The sequence below is a fragment of the Mustela erminea genome, chromosome 2 (assembly GCF_009829155.1).
Source record: "Mustela erminea isolate mMusErm1 chromosome 2, mMusErm1.Pri, whole genome shotgun sequence".
NCBI lineage: Eukaryota > Metazoa > Chordata > Mammalia > Carnivora > Mustelidae > Mustela > Mustela erminea.
In genome coordinates, this window is record NC_045615.1 from 27,052,842 (window position 1) to 27,072,893 (window position 20,052).

Sequence of the window (20,052 nt, forward strand, 5' to 3'; positions counted from 1 at the left end):
TAAACTTGGGAAGCTTTCTTATGCCCCTGCCAAGCTTCAAATGTCAAGAATTACAGGGATATACCTAGTAAGAAGAAGTATTTCCCCACAATTGGAGTATAAACCATATCATTTGGATTGAATCCTGACTACTCTTTATGATTTCTTTACCTCAGTTTTATCAACAGGAAAATGGGGATTCTAACAGTATCTAAGTCACAAGACTATGAGAGGAATTAAATGATTTGTACACATGAATGAATATACCTAAAGCTCTTACAAAAATATCTGGCAAACAGTAAATTCCAAACTAAGTATTAGCTATTATTAATATTACAGTTACTACCACCATCATTCTCCATAGCACCTAACAGAACTCAATAAATACTTGAATGAAACATTTAATATTCAAATAATTTTTAAAGATTCTCTCATGGAGTAAAAGGAGGCTCAAAGTCCAAAAGAAATCCCAAAAAAAGGCCTGGTAGAAGAAAAGAATTCAACTCTCCAAATTACTTAGACTTCATGAACAAATTAAGAAAAAGTCCAAGTATTAAAATTAATAATCCAAATCAACAAATTTTTAAATTTTTTTCCTTATTAAAATGGAAAAGACATTGTATGAGAAAATGTCATAGTTTCTGTATAGGAAATTTATCTCAAAAATGGCTATTTTTAAGATGCCATATGAATTTCTAATCTACCAATAACATTTAATTAATTCTACGTTTAATTTACTTAATTTCCAGTCTATATATTATCAGATAGAAACTTAAGTAGGAAGCTTCATCATTTACCACCTCACCTTGAAAATTAGAACTGAATTTTATTTACTCCACAAAGGTAGTCCCTAACTCTAGCACTGAGAGATTCAGTAACAGATTCATGTTTACTTTATTGATATCCTTTATAATTTTACATTTTGATTAGCTGCCTCTTCATTCTCCATCAGCCTATTTCCAGTCATTGTAATTTTGTCCTCCTAAGCAAGGTGATTCAGTTTTCTTGATTTATGCTAGCTGCTTCTTTCTACATCTCCAGTTCCTTTGTGTAGTAGGTCACAAATTATGGAAAACAAATAACCTCTTATCTGTAGATATCAGGATACCACAGTACAGTCAAGTGAGCCTAATAACTGACTGATCTGCACTACAAAGACACAATGTTATCTTCAAAAAAATTGGCTTATATTACAGTAAGTCTCATCAAGGAATAAGGAACCTATTTGGGCTGCTAAGAACATGCCTAATTTAGACCTTAAGCAAGATTCCTAAAAGACTATTTATGAAAATACAAGAGAAACAAAAAGCTTATGTTTTAGTAATAATCACATCAATAACCACGCCTCATGCTCACATAAATTTTGGCTTATTTCTTATTATTTGCATATCTCATATAGAGGTGAGTCCATAGTAAGTTCAAAGAATGTCAAGCTTAACACTGGGAATTAAAATTTCCCAAGCCCAGGCTTTCTGGTTTATCACCAACAAACATGTTGTAATAGCTGAGGAGAAAACACAGTTTGTCTTGTTTTACAGTTTAATTACTGATTAGCAAATACTGTGACATTTGAACTATTACCATTCATTCACATTGCTTCCTGTTTAAAGAAATCCTTACCAGAAAAGGAATGATGAAAACATAGGAAAAAGAGGAGTTTATCAACATATAAAGAAGTGAAAAATTAAAAAACAAAACAAAAAAACCTCTACGTGGTAAGATTATGAGAAATATATTTTCTTCTCTAAGCTTTTAGATATTTCCCAAATGTTTAAAAGTGTAATACATACTTAGAGAAATTTTATCGACAACAACTCTGTAGGAGACGTACACTATATGTTAACATGATCTTCATATAATTTTTCCTCAAAATCTGAAAAGTAAGCTTTCACTAACAACAGAATACTATAGGATATTCAATGTTACAACTGTTCAGAGCCTAAAATAGTGCCTAGCAGACACAATGTAATCAATAAATACTTGCTGAATACATTAACATTTTCTAATGCTAATGGAACTTAATACTAAAAAGAAAAAAAAAGGTATTATCAGAGTACAAACTATATTTTAAATAGCAGGCTAAATATGTTCAGGAAAATCATGACTTCCTTTTTTGCTTCATAAATAATGAGTTAAATAAATATGGGTTAAACCATAAAATGAGTTTATACTATCATGCAGTAATTCAAATTAACGTGGCTCATAAATGAAATCATCAAGAAAGAGATTTTCCTTAAGGTTCAAATTCTTTTCTAGAACTACCACCAACCAGTCTATTTTTAGATTAGTTTAAGAAAAATTTTAAAAGGGCAATTTTATTAACACAAATCAGTTATACGAACACCCAGGCAGCACCTTCCAAAAGATTTACATGAATGCTGGGTGCTTTTCCGGCTTTTACAAACTACTATTATTTCTTCTGGTGTGTAAAAATCACCCTTATTGTTTTTAATCATCAATTTTTATGAAATACCTGTAGGAAACAATGTAATTAATGTTAATCAGCTGAAATACATATTAAATGAAAAATATTAATATAAAATTGTTCATCTGTATTGCCATTGTAAAGTGTTTTAAAATGAGGGCAGAGCTTTTACTATAAATTTACTTGGTGGTGGCTACATGGTAACTGGCAGCAGCTGAAACACACAGGTGCACAGACACATGATTTCTCTGTGTAAATTAAAGGAAATACGTAAGTTTTCCAAGGAAGAAAAACATTACTTTTTAGGTGCTAACATGACTCTAGTTACCTATAAAAGCGGATTAATTCATTTTCGCAGTTAAACAGAAAGAGGATTTTCACATAGAAGATGGAGTCAGAGTCCGAGTCTGAGTCCGATGTGATCTGAAGCAGTACTAATCTGCACAGAGAAAACAATCAGGGACGACTACAGAGCCATTCAGAAAACTCCATTTGCCCCTTACTAACATTCCAGGGCAACTAAACAACATACTGCAATATTTAAAGGACAATCCAGGACCTGTTTAAACTAGAGAACCGCCCAGCCACATGCAAAACATACCAACAGAGGATTCACAGCAAGGGGATGGTATTACCTCTTTTATGTAATTCCCTCAAGGGAATACAGTCTCCTCCCCCGTCATAAGGCAAATAGGGATCGGAAGAAGCATCCATGATTAGAATTTTTAAAAAGAAGAAGAAAAAGAAAAGAAAAGCTCGCTAGCTCAAAAAAACACTGGCATTTCTTCCACCCCTGCTGCAGCCGGCAAGGGAGATGCCATATTTGATGAGGGTTAGAACTGTATGTAGTTCGACTCGCTGAAGCAACTGGGTTCTTCCACAGTGGATGATGTCATCAAAGGGAAATTATTGCAGCCTGGTTGCTAGTGGCTACAATCTAGCAAGGCTTAGAGGCGGAACAGCCTTCTTAATCAGGTCCTGCTACGTATGATGATGACTAAGCTCCAAGTAAAACAGACAAAACTGGTTTGAGAATTTTAATACAGCTTCTATAACATCAATGGCAACTACAGCAAAACAATAAAAACATTCTTTCTTTTCCATTTTAAGATAAATATAAGGGACACAAAGTATTTAATACAGAGATGTGAAAAGGAAATACTGGATATAGACAATGCCCCTTTTCATTTCTGATGTAAAAAAAAAAAATGGTAGGAACATACTGTTAAGGTTGTATGTTTTTATATAAAAATGTGCTAAATTTTACATACATACCAAAAGCTTCAAGACTTGGTTTTAAAAGTCTATTCTTTTTTTTTTTTTAAGTTTAATCTTAATTCTGAAATGTACTACAGACTTCTGTGGATTAAAAAAATTTAGTAATTTAACAGTTGAATAGTGTTTTATCTCCCTAATCCTCTCTAGCAGCCCCTTGTTTCCTTCCTTTAAGGAAAGACATGCTTGTTTTTTAGAAGAAAACTTAACAATATACCCAGTAACTTAGCTATTATTTGTGAAACTATGCAAAATGATTTACTGGGTAAGAGTATTTTCTCTTCTATTTTCCTACTTTTCCTACCTCACAAAGATTTTGTGCTTCAAGAAAACACTTTGAGTAAAATATGTCTCAAAGTATACTCCAACTGACTCTTACATTTTTATGAAATTCAGAAATGAAAGTAACTTTTTGCTTCAATCCATCATTCTGGGGAGGAAAAAAAAAAGCTGATGTTCATTTGAGTTCACATTTTTACAGTTCCTCTGAGGTGATTCCTCTAGGCTAGATTCTCCTGAAATAGCTATGTTGCTGCAGTGCCACTAAATTAAGATGTGTTACTGGTTAGAAGCAATTCCATAGGACTAAGAGTCTCTGTAAAATTTGTTTTCCTAAGTACTGAATGAGCCAAACTTTAAGGTCCACTCCATGCCAAAGCATTTGTGTGAGAACTGGGGAGGGGAAGAAAATAAAGCACTCAGGTGGCAGTAAAAAGAGAGTAATTCTATTTGTTATTTGGGATTCTTTTAAAAATTAGGTTAAATAAAGTTTTAGATTTCAAAAAGTTTGAACCTCAGAGAAAGCTAGCCCTTCATATAAAATCTCACCTGAGATTTACAAAAAAGGATTCTAGGAAAGAAATATAGGCTAGATAAAATATTATAATAGGAATATTCTATCTAATTCTGATTTTGGCTATTGACATTTACTATAAGACTATGGATGAGTTTTTTTTCCTGTTTTCTGTATTTTCCAAATTTTGATTTTTTTTTTATACATAAAATTTTGACAATGAGCTAACTTCACTAAATTAACTAAATATAAATGTCTTCCTTTCTGGTCCTTTGGTATATAAATTCTACTGTTATAAGACTTCTAAAAAATATATGCCATATAGCATTCACTGCTCCACATCTTTATGTAAAATGAAAATCTCTCTGTAAATTTTCCTGGTATTTCCCCTCTTAACTTGTTTTTCCTGATTTACAACTCAGTCGTAAAGGAAAAATAAAAATTAAAGCTAGCTAGCATTAACTATAGGAGGAAGAATACCTTCCCTATAAAATATACTAAGCATGTTACATAAGTAACTTTTGAACATAAGCACATAGTTTTGAATTATTTTTCAAGAACAAAACTTTTGTACATGTGTATGAGAATATATAATATATAAATTATATTTGTATAAAATCTAGAATGAGGCACACCAAACTCTTAATAATCCTTATCACTGAGGAAGGAAAGAGGTAGAAGTGAGGAGGATCATGGTACATTTGGTTTTTACTTTATGTGGTTCCACACTGTTTTAATTTTTAAGCAAATATATTACCATTGAAATTTTTAATAATTATGCTACTTTTGTAATAATAAATCTAAAAGTTAAAAAAAATTTCCAAAAGTAAACAAATCTTGGGACATGTGTGTGACTCAGTTGGTTAATCTGCTGCCTTCTGTTCAACTCAAGATCCTAGGACTGAGTCCCACATGGGGCTCCTTGCTCAGCGGGGAGCCTGCTTCTCCCTCTGCCTGCTCTGCCTGCCACTCCCCCTGCTTGTGCTCTCTCTCCAAAAAAAATTAAATAAAATCTTTAAAAAAAAAAAAAGTAGGGTGTCGGGGTGGCTCAGCTTTAAGCCACTGCCTCCGGCTCAGGTCACGATCTCAGAGTCTCAGAATCGAGTCCCATGACAGGCTTACCCTGCTCGGAAAGGAGCCTGCTTCTCCCTCTCCCTCTCCCTCTGCCTGCCACTCCCCCTGATTGTGCTCTCTCTCTCTAATAAATAAATAAAATCTTTATGTCTTTTTTAAAGATTTTATATATTTGGCAGAGAGAAACACAATGAGAGAGGGAACATAAGCAGGGAGAGTGGGAGAGTGAGAAGCAGGCCTCCCACTGAGCAGGGAGCCTGATGCGGGGCTTGATCCCAGGATCACAACCGGAGCCTAAAGCAGATGCCCAAATGACTGAGCCACCCAGGCACCCCAAATAAATAAAATCTTAAAAAAAAAAAAAAACAAAAGTAAACAAATCTCTCATGCCTATGGTCCATGGCTGTATTTTTTCTTAAAGCAAAGGATTATTACTCAGGGCTAAAGGGCTTTAGAAAAGGACAGGGTAGATTTGAAGGTGTGGCAAAAGAGGACTTTGACACAGATTAGGTATTATCAGATTAACAAACTGAACTATAGTCAGCGTGGGGATCAAGTGGAAAGAGAACAAAAGACAAATTTAAGAATTCATAGGCACAGCTAGGGGATTTGTAGGGGGATAATATTCTGAATGGAATATCTGAAGAACAAAAACATTAAAGCAGCAACATAAAAAAGGACTTAAAAATTCAGAAGGGCAGCTCAGGTCATGATCCCAGGGTCCTGGGATCGAGCCCCGCATTGGGCTCTCTGCTTGGTGGGGAGCCTGCTTCCTCCTCTCTCTCTGCTTGCCTGCCTCTCTGCCTACTTGTGATCTGTCAAATAAATAAATAAAAATCTTAAAAAAAAAATTCAAAAGGGGAAGATATTTCTACTTCCAAATGCACCCTCCATTCTAACCTCAACTTGTTGTGGGATTCCAGATAAACCACAACCTCTCTGAGATGTGTAAATCAGGGAGGTAAAATAGATGACTATGGTATTCTAACCATACAACTATAACTACAATATTACAATGTTCAATCTTTAAGTCCCTTCTATACACATGATCCAAGAATCTACAACATTAAAAGTACAAAAGAAAAAAAAAATGGGGGCACCTGGATGGCTCAGTCGGTTAAGTGTCTGCCTTTGACTCAAGTCATGGTCTCAGGGTCCTGGGATCTGAGCCTGCCTTGAGCCCCATGTGGGCCTCTGTGCTCAGCGGGGAGAGTCTGCTTCTCCCTCTCCCTCTGTGCTGTCTCCCTCTCTCATGTTCTCTCAAATAAAAATAAAATCTTTAGAGAAAAAATGTTTTTTACCCTTAGATCTAACTACCAGTTTACAGGAAGTATAGGAAACAGAGAAACATATTAAATGACTGCTCAGGTACATAATCAGGAAAACCCAAACTTGGAAACAAATGATAATTTCTTCAACAAATACACAGTAAGAAAAAAAAAGGGAAGGGAAGAAACCTAGAGAAATTAAAACTAAGCAAAACAAAAGATCCTAAAGTTATATCAATCTCAAACAACAATTTTTTATGAAACAATTGGAGAAAAAAAATAAACAAGATACGTGATTTTAAGCAATCATATATTTTAGATGTGATAACTGCCTTTACACTTGATCTTAGCCAAAAGACCAAGAAGCGATTTGATAATAGCCTTTAAAAGAATTCTTATGTTTTAGAGATACATAATGAAATATGTAACTGTACAAGAGCTAAAAAGGGTAAAAACAGATTTTATTTATGACTACTGCAAAAGGGGAAAAGAGATTTCAATAACAGAATATGGCTCAATTTCCAATACAACAAGAAACAGTGGGAATTTATAGCCAAGGAGAAGGGGCTTGGGGTGTTCAGTGGATGGAAAATTACTAAGAGGAAACACTTGGGAGTAACGGGGATTCTGGATAAACAGATGTAACAGAATTCTTGCTGAAGGCAGCCCAGGGTGATAGGACATCACTGGGAGGATGGTGGGGGCTAACCCAAGGGTATTAAGAGTACAGAATTCTGGCTAAACCAACTTGGCCAAGATAATTGCCAAAATGAAGCAACATAAAAACAGACCAAAGTTGAGACCCAGTTCGGAAAAGAATCCAGATGAGCCTGACTAAAGTTTGAATAATGTGAGACTCTATCAGTATAACATCTATATATCTAAAATGATATGATGCTTCAGGGGCGCCTGGGTGGATCAGCTGGCTAAGCCTCTGCCTTCGACTCGGGGTCAAGATCTAAGGTTCCTGGGATCGGGCCACTAGTCGGGCCCTCTGCTCGACCGGGAGCCTCTTCTCCCTCTCCCTCTGCTTGCCTCTCTGCCTGCTTGTGATTTCTCTCTATCAAATAAATAATATATAAAATATTAAAATAAAATAAAATAAAATGATATGATGCCTCAGATGTATTTCAAAATAATAGAAAGTAGAGATAAAACAAAATTAGCCATAAACTGATAATTATTTTAGTGTTGAGAGCAAAAAGATACATAATCTCTTCCCTGTGCCTTTGTATAGAAGATACTTTTTTAAAGAAATGTTTATAAATAAAATCACTTTTATGAGATAAACATTAACAAAAAATTACATCCTTTACTCCTCAAACTGAATATATTACTACTAGAAGTATCAGATTAACTGTAGTTTACATTCCATTAAGTATAGCTGCTTTACATTTGTATTTGACACACTATATGACATTAAACTTTAACTTGTGTTGTCAATTCTCCTCCCTGAGCAAAAGCACCAGAGAAAAAAGAGGTAGCAAAGCTTTCAAGAAAATCAATTCAAGCTACACAGTTAGCTGCAAAGTTACTGCAGAAAAGAAAGAACATGGAAATTCTTCAGAAATGACAAGCCAGAAAATAAATTGAAAAGAACACAGAATGCTTTTGCAATATTCATATCTCACAAACATAAAATGTTTTAGTTCTCAACATGGCTGTCTGGTTGCCCAAATAATGTATCTTAAGATTAAAAACATGAATAAAAGTTTCTTTCATAAATACCAAATAATCATTTTTTAAAAACAGAAACAGGGACGCCTGGGTGGCTCAGTTGGTTGGACGACTGCCTTAGGCTCAGGTCATGATCCCGGAATCCCGGGATCGAGTCCTGCATCAGGCTCCCAGCTCCATGGAGAGTCTGCTTCTCCCTCTGACCACCTCCTCGCTCATGCTCTCTCTCCCTGTCTCTCTCTCAAGTAAATAAATAAATAAATCTTAAAAAAAAAAAAAATCAGAAACAAAAAATACGAAAAAAAAAGAGAGAGAGAGGACTAAAATGGCCAATATTTTTAATGTCTAAGCAATTCCTTTGCAAGAAATTTGTCAAGGGCTACCTGGGTAACAGAATCGATTAAGAATCCAACTCTTGGTTTCAGCTTAGATCCTGACCTCAGTGTCCTGGGGATCAAGTCCCATGTAGGGCTCCAAAGTCAGCACAGAGTCTGCTTGATATTCTCTTTCCATCTCCCCCTCCCCCACTCACATTTTCTCTCTCTCCCTCTAAAATAAGTAAATCTTATAAAAAAGAAACTTGTCAAATATCCTCATGCATATACATAAACTGATAACAAAGACTGAGTAAAATACAACTTTAAGAGTTCTAAGTTTTAGAAGTACTGAAATGCAAAATTAATAATATTTATATTAATGTAAATACACTAAAATATTCCATTTAAAGCATTTTTTTAATTTTTTCAAGGTTTTTATTTATTTATTTGACAGAGAGAGAGATCACAAATAGGCAGAGAGGCAGGCAGAGAGAGGAGGGGAAGCAGGCTCCCTGCTGAGCAGAGAGCCGGACACCGACACCGAGCTCCATCCCAGGACCTTGACTGAGATCATGACCTGAGCTGAAGGCAGAGGCTTAACCCACTGGGCTACGCAGGCGCCCCAAAATATTCCATTTAAAAGATAAACACTATCTCACTGGATTTTTAAAAGCCAACTATGTAATTATGAGAATATCAGCTAAAACATATCAATGCAGAAATGTTGAGAGGAAAAAGGATTTTAAAAAGAGCATGCAGAAAGAAAACTGGGGACCCATATTGATATCAAAGGGCATTTTAAAGAAAACAGTATAATTGGAAATAAAAAGAATCACTTCAAAGTAAAAGTAAGGTGGTTCAATTCACCAGAAAGAGATGACCTAATAACATGAAATCAAAGTATAAGCAAAAATTTACAGAATGACAAGAAGTGGCAGTAGATGTCTATAAACACAGTGAAAATTTTTAATATATTGCTATCACCTGACAGAAACAAACAGAGAGAAAAACCAGTAGGAAAACTAGAGATTTCAACAGGAGAGTAACAAACTTAACATGATGGACATAGAGAAAAACATTAACCAAAAGCTTCACATCACACATCACATACTCTTCTATAGCACAGGTGGAACACTGACGACAAAAAAAAAAAAAAAAAAAAAAAAGGCTTTTCTCCCGGCCACGGTGCAAGTCTCAAAAAATTTCGACATATTACTATTACACAATGTATATTCTTTGGCAACAATACAATAATGTTCTAAGTCAACCTGAAAAAACCAAAATTCCTCATATTTTGGAAATTATTTTTAAACTATTTTTTAATTATTTTAAATCTACTTGACACAAATTCCTCACGTTTGGATATCTGTACATCAAAACAGGTACCATTATGGAAGTTAGAAATTATTTTTAATAATAATGATGAAGACACATGACACTGAATATAAAAAAACAGAATTGGGAGGGACAGTCGCAGCTTTAAATGTATTCACGTGAAAAGCTTAAAATTAAGAAGCTAACCTTTCACTTCAATCAGGGGGAAAAAATACAGCAAAATAAACACCCCAAAATGTAGAAAATATGATCAGATATTAATGAAGCAGAAAACATGGGGCGCCTGGGTGGCTCAGTGGTTTAAGCCGCTGCCTTCGGCTCAGGTCATGATCTCAGGGTCCTGGGATCGGGTCCCGCATCGGGCTCTCTGCTCGGCAGAGAGCCTGCTTCCCTCTCTCTCTCTCTGCCTGCCTCTCCATCTACTTGTGATTTCTCTCTGTCAAATAAATAAATAAAATCTTTAAAAAAAAAAAAAAAAATGAAGCAGAAAACAAATTTTTTTTAAAAAGAGGGACGCTAGTCCACTGGAAAGACCAACTGATAAATGTACAGTGACACTGATTAAAAGGTGAATGGGAGGGGCACCTGGGTGGCTCAGTGAGTTAAAGCCTCTGCCTTCGGCTCAGGTCATGATCCTGGGGTCCTGGGATCAAGACCCACATCGGGCTCTCTGCTATGAGGGGAGCCTGCTTCCCTTCCTTCCTCTCTCTCTCTCTCTTTCTCTCTGTCTCTCTCTCTCTCTGGCTGCCTCCTGGCCTACTTGAGATCTCTGCCTGTCAAATAAATAAATGAATAAATCATTTTTTTAAAAAGGTGAATGGGAAAGAAGAAAAGAAGAGGAAAAAGAGGGAAGGAGAAGACAATGAGAGCACAAATAACCACTATCAGAAAGAAAAAGACGACAAGACTAAGGAAACTGCAGGCATTCAAATGACTATATTAATAAAATTTTTAAGTAAAAAGGTAAATTTTGAAAAAAATACAATTTATCAAACCAATCTAGAAAGAAACAGAAAATCAGAACAATGCTATAACTATTAAAGAAGTTGAACTATAATTTAAAACCTTCCTACAGGGGTGCCTGGGTGGCTCAGTGGGTTAAGCCTCTGCCTTCAGCCCAGGTCATGATCTCAGGGTCATCAGATCGAGCCCAGAATGGAGCTCTCTGCTCAGCAGGGAGCCTGCTTCGCTCCCACTCTTTCTGCCTGCCTCTCTGCCTACTTGTGATCTCTGTCTGTCAAATCAATCAACCAATCAAATCAATCTTTAAAAAAAAAAAAAAAAACCCTTCCTACAAAGAAAATTCTAAGCCTGGAGTTTCTTTGGCAAATTCTACCAAAATGTAGGAATAAAATAATAATGCCAACATTTCATAAACCACTCCAGAGTCTAGAAAAAGAAGGCATCATCTACAACTCACTTCATGAGGGGAATATAACCTTGATACTAAAATGAGAACAAAATGACAAAGGAAAGCTACCAGCAATCTGTTATAAACAGATGCAAAAGTCCTAAACAAAAGTAAACCAAACCCAGCAGTTTATATACAAGAGAAAAACCTAAAACAATACACTACTATATCAATGATCAAACTGAGTTTATACAAGGAATGCAAGTTGGTTTAAGCATCTGAAAAATCAACAGTTTATTAAGAGAAACAAAAATATACATCAAATAATCACCTCAAAAATGGAAGGAAATGATAAATGCAAAAACCATTCATAATTTTAAATTGTATATTCTTAAATCAACTAGGAATGGATGTAAACCTATTTAATAAACGATAACACAAAAATTCATTAACATCACACTTAAATTTCAAGGTGAATACTTAATGGTGAAACCTCAGGATCAGAACAAGACAAAAGACTCCAGCAATCACCATTTGCATTCAACTCTTTACTAGAGGATCTACCCAGTGCAGTTAAACAAGGGGGAAAGGGTAGGGAAAACTATAAAGACCAGGAAGAAACAAAGTGGTCACTATTTGCCAATGACACGACTATATATATATTTTTTTTTATTTTATTTATTTATTTGACAGAGATCACAAGTAGGCAGAGAGGCAGGCAGAGAGAGGGAGAGAGAGGGAAGCAGGCTCTCTGCTGAGCAGAGAGCCCGATGCGGGGCTTGATCCCAGAACCCTGAGATCATGACCTGAGCGGAAGGCAGCGGCTTAACCCACTGAGTCACCCAGGCGCCCCAACACGACTATATTCTTAAGAGACATCACAAATAGGTCATTTTAATTACAGTTATGCAAGGTTGATGAATTTTTTGTTGTTGTTGTTGTTAAAGATTTTATTTATTTATTTGACAGAGATCACAAGTAGGCAGAGAGGCAGGCAGAGAGAGTGAGGTGGGAAGCCGACTCCCTGCTGAGCAGAGAGCCGGATGTGGGGCTGGATCCCAGGACCTGGGATCATGACCTGAGCCAAAGGCAGAGGCTTTAACCCACTGAACCACCCAGGCACCCCAAGGTTGATGAATTTTTTAAAAATCAATATTCAGAAGCTGTATTTCAAAAATATGCCAGCAGATAGGAATTTAAATTTAAAACTAAAAATAGCATTAAATACCAACAGCATTACAAAAATTACCTAGGAATGAGTGCAACAAATAATGAAGACAAAGGTCACTAGGAAGGACTAAAACTTTATTGGAAGATATTCAAAAAGACTCAAGTAGGGGCGCTTGGGAGGCTCAGTGGGTTAAAGCCTCTGCCTTCGGCTCAGGTCATGATCCCAGGGTCCTGGGATCGAGCCCCATGTCGGGCTCTCTGCTCGGCAGGGAGCCTGCTTCCTTCTCTCTCTGCCTGCCTCTCTGCCTGCTTGAGATCTTTGTCTGCCAAATAAATAAATAAAATCTTAAAAAAAAAAAAAAAGACTCAATATGTAGAGGAGAATACCATGTTCAAAAATTAGATTCAAAGTGAACTCGAGAGTCAATTAAATGCCAATTAAAAACCTAAAAGAAGACTTTACCTCTGTTCTGACCTTAGTGTGCACTTTCTAACTGATGAAGTTCTTCTTTCCAGCTGAGGCAGAAGACCCAATGCGCAAAAGCATCCTGTAATGGGAACGAAAACTACCGACACCAGTAAGACCCCACATTTTTTACACGAAGACAATGATCAACCTGACTGACCTTTACAGCCAACGTTGCATGTACCCATCAACCTTTGTCCCACATTCCCCTTACATAAACCTTGAAATACTTTCTGCACTTTGGAGACAGTCTTTGAAACGTTAGTCCACTATCTTCCTGGCATTGCCCTCACAGAAATAAACTCCTTTGTTGTTCCACCATCACCTGTCTCACTGCCTTCCAATTTTGTCAGCAGTGAGTGGCCAAACGTGGTCTATTTGGGAACCCTGGAGCCAGGTGCTCTTGCATCCTTGGACCCTAGTTAAAAACCCAGCAGGCTTTTTTATGACAAATTACACTCAAATTTACATAGAAATAAAAAGGCCCAAGAATAATCAAGACAGTCTTAAAGGGAGAGGACTTGCTTTACCAGATACTGAGAGTGTTTTAATCACAGAAACATTATAAACAGAATGCTTCTGGCATACAGCTAAAATAAATAAATAAACCAATCACACACAATAAAGAGTCAAGAAATAGATCCTTCTATATATGAGTCTTGGTGTATAGCAGAGGTTGCATTATAGAAGAATGAAGAAAAAAATGATTTTCTTAGTATTTAGCATTAGGACAACAGGCTATCCATACGGGAAAAAGCTAAATACACCTAATCCATTCACCTACACATACATACATACACACACTTATACACACACCACTCAGGTAATTATAGACCTAAAGGTAAATATAGTTCTACAGTAAAAGGCAAATACAGCTCTTACAAAATAATATAGCAAAATATATTCATATATTCATGATCTCAGCAACAGCCATAAAGCAAAAGATAATACAGAGGACCACGTTACAAGTAAGAATATCTGTTCATAATTCGTCCATTAGGAGAATGCTACAGACAGTTTATATCCCACCAAATTTTTATGTTGAAAGTTAATCCCCCATGTGATGGTATTTAGAGGTGGGAACTTTGGGAAGTGGTCATGAGGGTGGTCAGGAATGGGATTAGTGCCCTTACAAAGAGACTCCAGAGAGTTACCTCAAGGACACAGCAAAAAGACTGCAGACTATGAACCAGAAGCAACACCTCCTCACCAGACAACGAGTCTGCCAGTGTCTTGGACATCCCAGCCTCCAAAACTGTAGAAATAAACTGTGAGCAACACATAAAAATAAAACCGAAAGCCATGCTTGTTGTTTAGGCCAACCAGTCTATAGTATTTTTGTTAAAGGAGTCCAAATGGACAACAGAAAATGAAACAAGACCCATAGAACAGAAAATATTTATAACAATATGACCAACAAAAAACTTGTATATAGAAAATAAAGAATTTTCACAAATATCTCAGATACATCAACAGAAAAATGGGCAAATGACTTAAATAGGTACTTCAAAAAAATTTTTTTTAAATAGCCAACGAGCATGAAAAAATGCTCACCCTCCTTGGTGACCAAGGAAATGTAAATGAAAACCACAATCTGAATCTACTATTTAGCCAACAGATGGACAAAATTAAAAGTGTGACAAAATTAAGAGGTTGGTGAATGTGGAGCAAAGGAAGCTTTCATACATAGCTCACCCAAGTGTAAATGCGAATACCACTATGGAAAACATAACCTATGCTACAATAAATTCACTCCAAATGAATTTACACACATATCCACCAGAGCAAATGCAAAATAATCAAAGTAGCAATGTTTGTAACCACCAAAAACTGCTGATAATTCAAAGATTCATCAATATTAAAAAAGAAACAGGTATGGTATTCATAAAAAAGAATAATGTAGTCTAGAGCAACATGGCAACAAGCACCTACTGCCTGCAATATAAAAGATTCTTGAGGGGTGTCTGGGTGGCTCAGTGGGTTAAAGCCTCTGCCTTCGGCTCCGTCATGATCCCAGGGTCCTGGGATTGAGCCCCATATCCGGCTCTCTGCTCCGTGGGGAGCCTGCTTCCTCCAATCTCTCTCTCTCTGCCTGCCTCTCTGCCTACTTGTGATCTCTATCAAATACATAAATAAAATCTTTAAAAAATTAAAAAAAAAAAGCTACTAATAAAAAAATAAAAAATAAAGAAAATTAAAAAGAGATTCTTGAAAATCACACTGCATAAACACAAGCAAGAAATACATACCATATAATTCCTTTTATTTAATAATCTGTAATTTTCCAAAACAGGCAATGCTAAATTATAATTTTAAGGATGTATACTTACATCACCACGCCATAAAGTAAAGCAAAAAAAGGTGACTAGACAAAGAGAAAATGGTATTTACCTCTAGGGAAAGGAAAAGGGTTGAGATTGTTAAGGTACATGCAGGAGGCTTCTGAAGTATGGTAATGCTTTCTTTTCTTTTCTTTTTAAGATTTTGTTTACTTACTTGACAGAAAGAGACAGCGAGAGTGGGAATACAAGCAGGGGGAGTGGGAGAGGGACCCTGGGATCATGAACCTAGCCGAAGGCAGATGCTTAACAACTGAGCCACCCAAGCACCCCTCTTCTTTTCTTTTTTAAAGATTCATTCATTCATTCATTCATTTTAGAGCGAGCGAGAGAGAGAAGGCATGTGTGCGCACACATGCCCATGAGGGGGAGGAGGGACAGCAGGAGAGAATCAGACTCCCCACTGAGCCAGAGGTAGATTGGATCTCATGGTCCATGAGATCATGACCTGACCTGAAACTGAGTCGGATGCTCAGTCAACTGAGCCACCCAGGAGCTCCAGTGCTTTATTTCCTTAACCTGGTTATACTGCAAAAGTCCCTGCTTTGTTATAACTCATTAAGCTGGATAATTATGCTTTATGCATTTTTCTGGTATATGTTACATTTCACAATTCAGAAAGTTTTTTTTTAACTTTTTTTTTAAACTCTACTTTATTTTTTCAGTGTTCCAAGATGCATAGTTTACATATCACACCCAGTGCTCCATGCAATATGTGCCCTCCTTAATACTCACCACCAGGTTCATCCAACCCTCACCCACCTCCCCTCCAAAATCCTCAGTTTGTGAGTTAGAAACTTATCCTATCTTTAATTCTATTAACATCTAATATGGATTTATTTTTATTTCTTGCTTCCCTACCCCAACACTCTAGTCTAATCTTATTTACAGTCTCAATCAGTTACAGAAAACAAGTTTGTAAGTATCTACATTGACTTTTATTTGTTATAAGCACAGCTTCTTCCAAGGAACGTCCCCTAAATGACTTTTAAACAGATCCAAAAACTCCACATGATTTTATGTATTTACTTCAGTATATGATGTTACAGGCTTAGCTCAAAACTCCTGAAAGCTTTCTCAAATAGAATTCTTAACTGGAATCACAACACGAAACATGATTTAACCAGCTATTTTCTTAATTCTTCCAAGAACAGTTCAGAGGTAATGTTCTACATGCACAGGAGAAACGTTAATTTATTACTTCATGACATTATGGTAAGAGAGGTAGAGTACACACACAAAATTATTCCTTGACTCAATTTCAGTTAACTTTCTGTGGGCTTTAAAAAAAATAATTTAGGGGCACCTGGGTGGCTCAGTGGGTAAAGCCTCTGCCTTCAGCTCAGGTCGTGGTCCCAGGGTCCTGGGATCGAGCCCCGCATCGGGCTCTCCGCTCAGCAGGGAGCCTGCTTCCCTCTCTCTCTCTGCCTGCCTCTCTGCCTACTTGTGATCTCTGTCAAATAAATAAATAAAATATTTTAAAAAAAGAAACGTTAATTTATTACTTCATGACATTATGGTAAGAGAGGTAGAGTACACACACAAAAATTATTCCTTGACTCAATTTCAGTTAACTTTCTATGGGCTTTTAAAAAAATAATTTAGGGGCACCTGGGTGGCTCAGATGTTAAGCGTCTGCCTTCGGCTCAGATAATGATCCCACAGTCCTGGTATCGAGCCCTGCATCAGGCTGCCTGCTTGGTGGGAAGCCTGCTTCTCCCTCTCCCACTCCCCCTGCTTGTGTTTCCTCTCTCACTGTCTCTCTATCAAATAAATAAATAAAATCTTTAAAAATAATAATAATAAATAAATAAATAATTTGATTTTTTGTAGAGCAATGGTAATAATTGCAGTTAATACTTTAGGTATAAATCATCAGGTTCTACATATTTCAATAAAAACTAGGCTCACTTCTTTCCAGTGACTTTTTAAAAAGATTTATTTACAGAGAAAGAATGCAGATATGTGCATGTATGGGGGGAATGGGCAGAGGGACAGAATCTCAAGCAGACTCCCACTTAGCGCAGAGGCCAATGCTGGGCTTGATCCTGCAACCCTAGCATCATGACATGAGCTGAAATCAAGAGTCAGACACTTAACTGATTGAGCCACCCAGATGTCCCTCCAGTGACCTTTATGATGATAGTATTTGACTGGCTTTGACTGCCTTTCCACTGGTATTTTAGGCTATTTTTATCAAGGTGTTACTTTATAATACCAAGTTCTTTTCCTTTGTTCATTAGTAACATCTTCAATGACAGCACTTCATAAACTTAGTATGGGTTAGTTTTCCCTAAATGCATTACCATGCTCTTACACAAACACACAAATTAGGGAAGTCCCTCACTCCACACGTATTAGGTAGGTGAAATAGGTTGCTCTGACTGAAGTGACCTGGAGATGCAGGTGCAGAAAATGTTTACAAGACAATTGGCAACAGAATATAAAGAGTGTCAAATTTATCAAGAACATGACACTGCTTAAAATAAGAATCACATGAACCTTAGAATTATTTATTTCTAAAAATAATTCTGAGTAGACCATTTGAAAGAGTTATGACCTTTTCCCAACAGAGAGCCATTAAATGGTAGTAGTAGTATTTTATTATCTTAAAGAATTTCTAAAAACCCCTTTACCAAGAAGATTCATGATATAACCATCTCATGCTTTTTAAAGGCTTAATAGTTTAATGTTGCCAAATTCAAAATTTTTTTAAAGATTTTATTTATCTATTTATCCTGGGGGACTGGGGAGCAGAGAGAGAACAGGCTCCACACTGAGCCTGACATGGGGCTCAATCTCAGAACCCTAAGAACATGAGCTGAGCCGAAATTAAGAGTTGGATGCCTACTAAATCACCCAGGTGCCCCAACAAATTTAGATTTGGAGCCAAGTGCCTCATTATTAGAACAAGGCCATCAATGTTATCTGTACATGTCAGATAAAACAGTAAGACTAAAATGAACCTGTCATCTACTAAAGACAACATACACAAATGTAACCTTTAAAACTCTGAGCAAAGTCAGATCATCAAAATACATTTCTGGGATTTCTGGAGTTCTACCACAACTTTATACTAAGTAATTTTTTTTTGCCTATAAAGCCACATGCAAGGACACTATATTTACTAAAAAAATTACTCCTGAATTACTTTATTAATGTTTTCTACCTGCAATTGCTAACAAAAAGCTTCATTATTCTTATTCACAGAAAGCAACCAACTCTATTTTAGCAGCATTCAGGCTTTTTACCTTAGCAACAATTCAACCACCAACCACCTAGCATGGTGTCTGGCCCAAAAGGAGCCTAATAATTATTTACAGAACGGAATATGCATAGAACTGAGTCTTGAGTAAAATACCAGAATTATCAGTTATCAATGTATAGCAGGATTATGAAAAACTTTCATTTACTAACTTGTATTTTTATCATTCATGTTTCCTACAATAAACACATTTTTGCTTTTATTATTTAAGAAGTTAGGGGCACCTGGGTGGCTCAGTTAGTTAAATGACTGCCTCTGGAATAAATAAATAATATCTTTTTAAAAAATTAAATAAAATAAAATAAAATAAAAAGCTAACTCTTCCCAACTCATTTTTTAAAATAAACTTTATTATGAACTAATTTTAGATCTGCAGAAAGTTGCAAAGACAGTACAAAGAGGTCCCAAATACCTCCCACTCAGTTTCTTTAACTGTTAATATCTTTTATTCTCATAGTACATTTGTCTAAACTAAGAAACTGGCAATGGTACATAACTATTAAGTAAACTCCAGACCTTATCTTTTTTACCAGTTTTTATACTAATGTCCTCTTCCTATTCCAGGTTTCAATCCAAGATACCATAATGTATTTTAACACGTCTCCCTAAACTCCTCTGGCCTACAACAACTTCTCAGTCTTTCCTGATTTTTCATGACCTTGACTGGTGAAGTATCCTGCAAAATGTCCCCCCCCAGTGGAGATTTGTCTATTGTTTCTCTTGGGGGTTAGAGTGGAATTATGGGTCTTTGAAAAGAATTATCACAAAGGTAAACTGCCCGTCCTGTCACATCATAGGAGTATGTAATATCCACAGGATATCACAGGTAATATTAACCTCCCTTACTTGGTTACAGTAGTGTTTGCCACGCTTCTCCACTGCAAAGTTACTATTTTCTCCTTCTTTTCCTACTTTATTCTTTGGAAGTAAGTCACTAAGTCTACCACACCCTTAAGGGAAAGGAGATAGGAAGTAAGCTCCTCCTCCATGAGGAAGGAATATTTACATAAATTATTTGGAATTCTTCTACAAGGGAGACCTGTCTCTTTTCCTCCATTTATTTATTCATTCAATCATTTATATCAATGTCTATCACTTACATCATATATACATGCTCATTTATATTTATTTTATACTTTGGTTATAATCTAATTGTGCACTATTTATTTGGTTGCTCAAATTTTTCCAGTTTTAGCTATTTGGAGCTCTTTCAGGTTAATTCCTGTGTTCCTTGGACAATCATTCACTCTTTTGTGTTTGCTTCTTTGTTCTGTTTTTTTTTTTTTAAAGATTTTATTTATTTATTTGACAGAGAGAG

The 20,052-nt window shown here is 36.2% G+C and overlaps 1 protein-coding gene across 5 annotated transcripts in view; it reads right to left on the reverse strand.

Moving 5' to 3' along the window:
* The window catches only part of CLCN3 (chloride voltage-gated channel 3), a 94,804-nt gene that overhangs the window by 52,660 nt on the left and 22,092 nt on the right, over positions 1-20,052 (reverse strand). Inside the window, exon 1 of one of the 5 annotated variants that reach the window (XM_032332572.1) lies at positions 3,040-3,315. The exons of 3 other annotated variants lie outside the window; for them this stretch is intronic. In XM_032332572.1, the coding sequence (XP_032188463.1) occupies positions 3,040-3,118 (79 nt within the window). In that variant the 5' untranslated portion in view covers positions 3,119-3,315. Of the gene's footprint in view, positions 1-3,039; positions 3,316-20,052 lie in introns of those variants that run through there. One more of the 5 variants, XM_032332575.1, reaches the window with a different exon arrangement.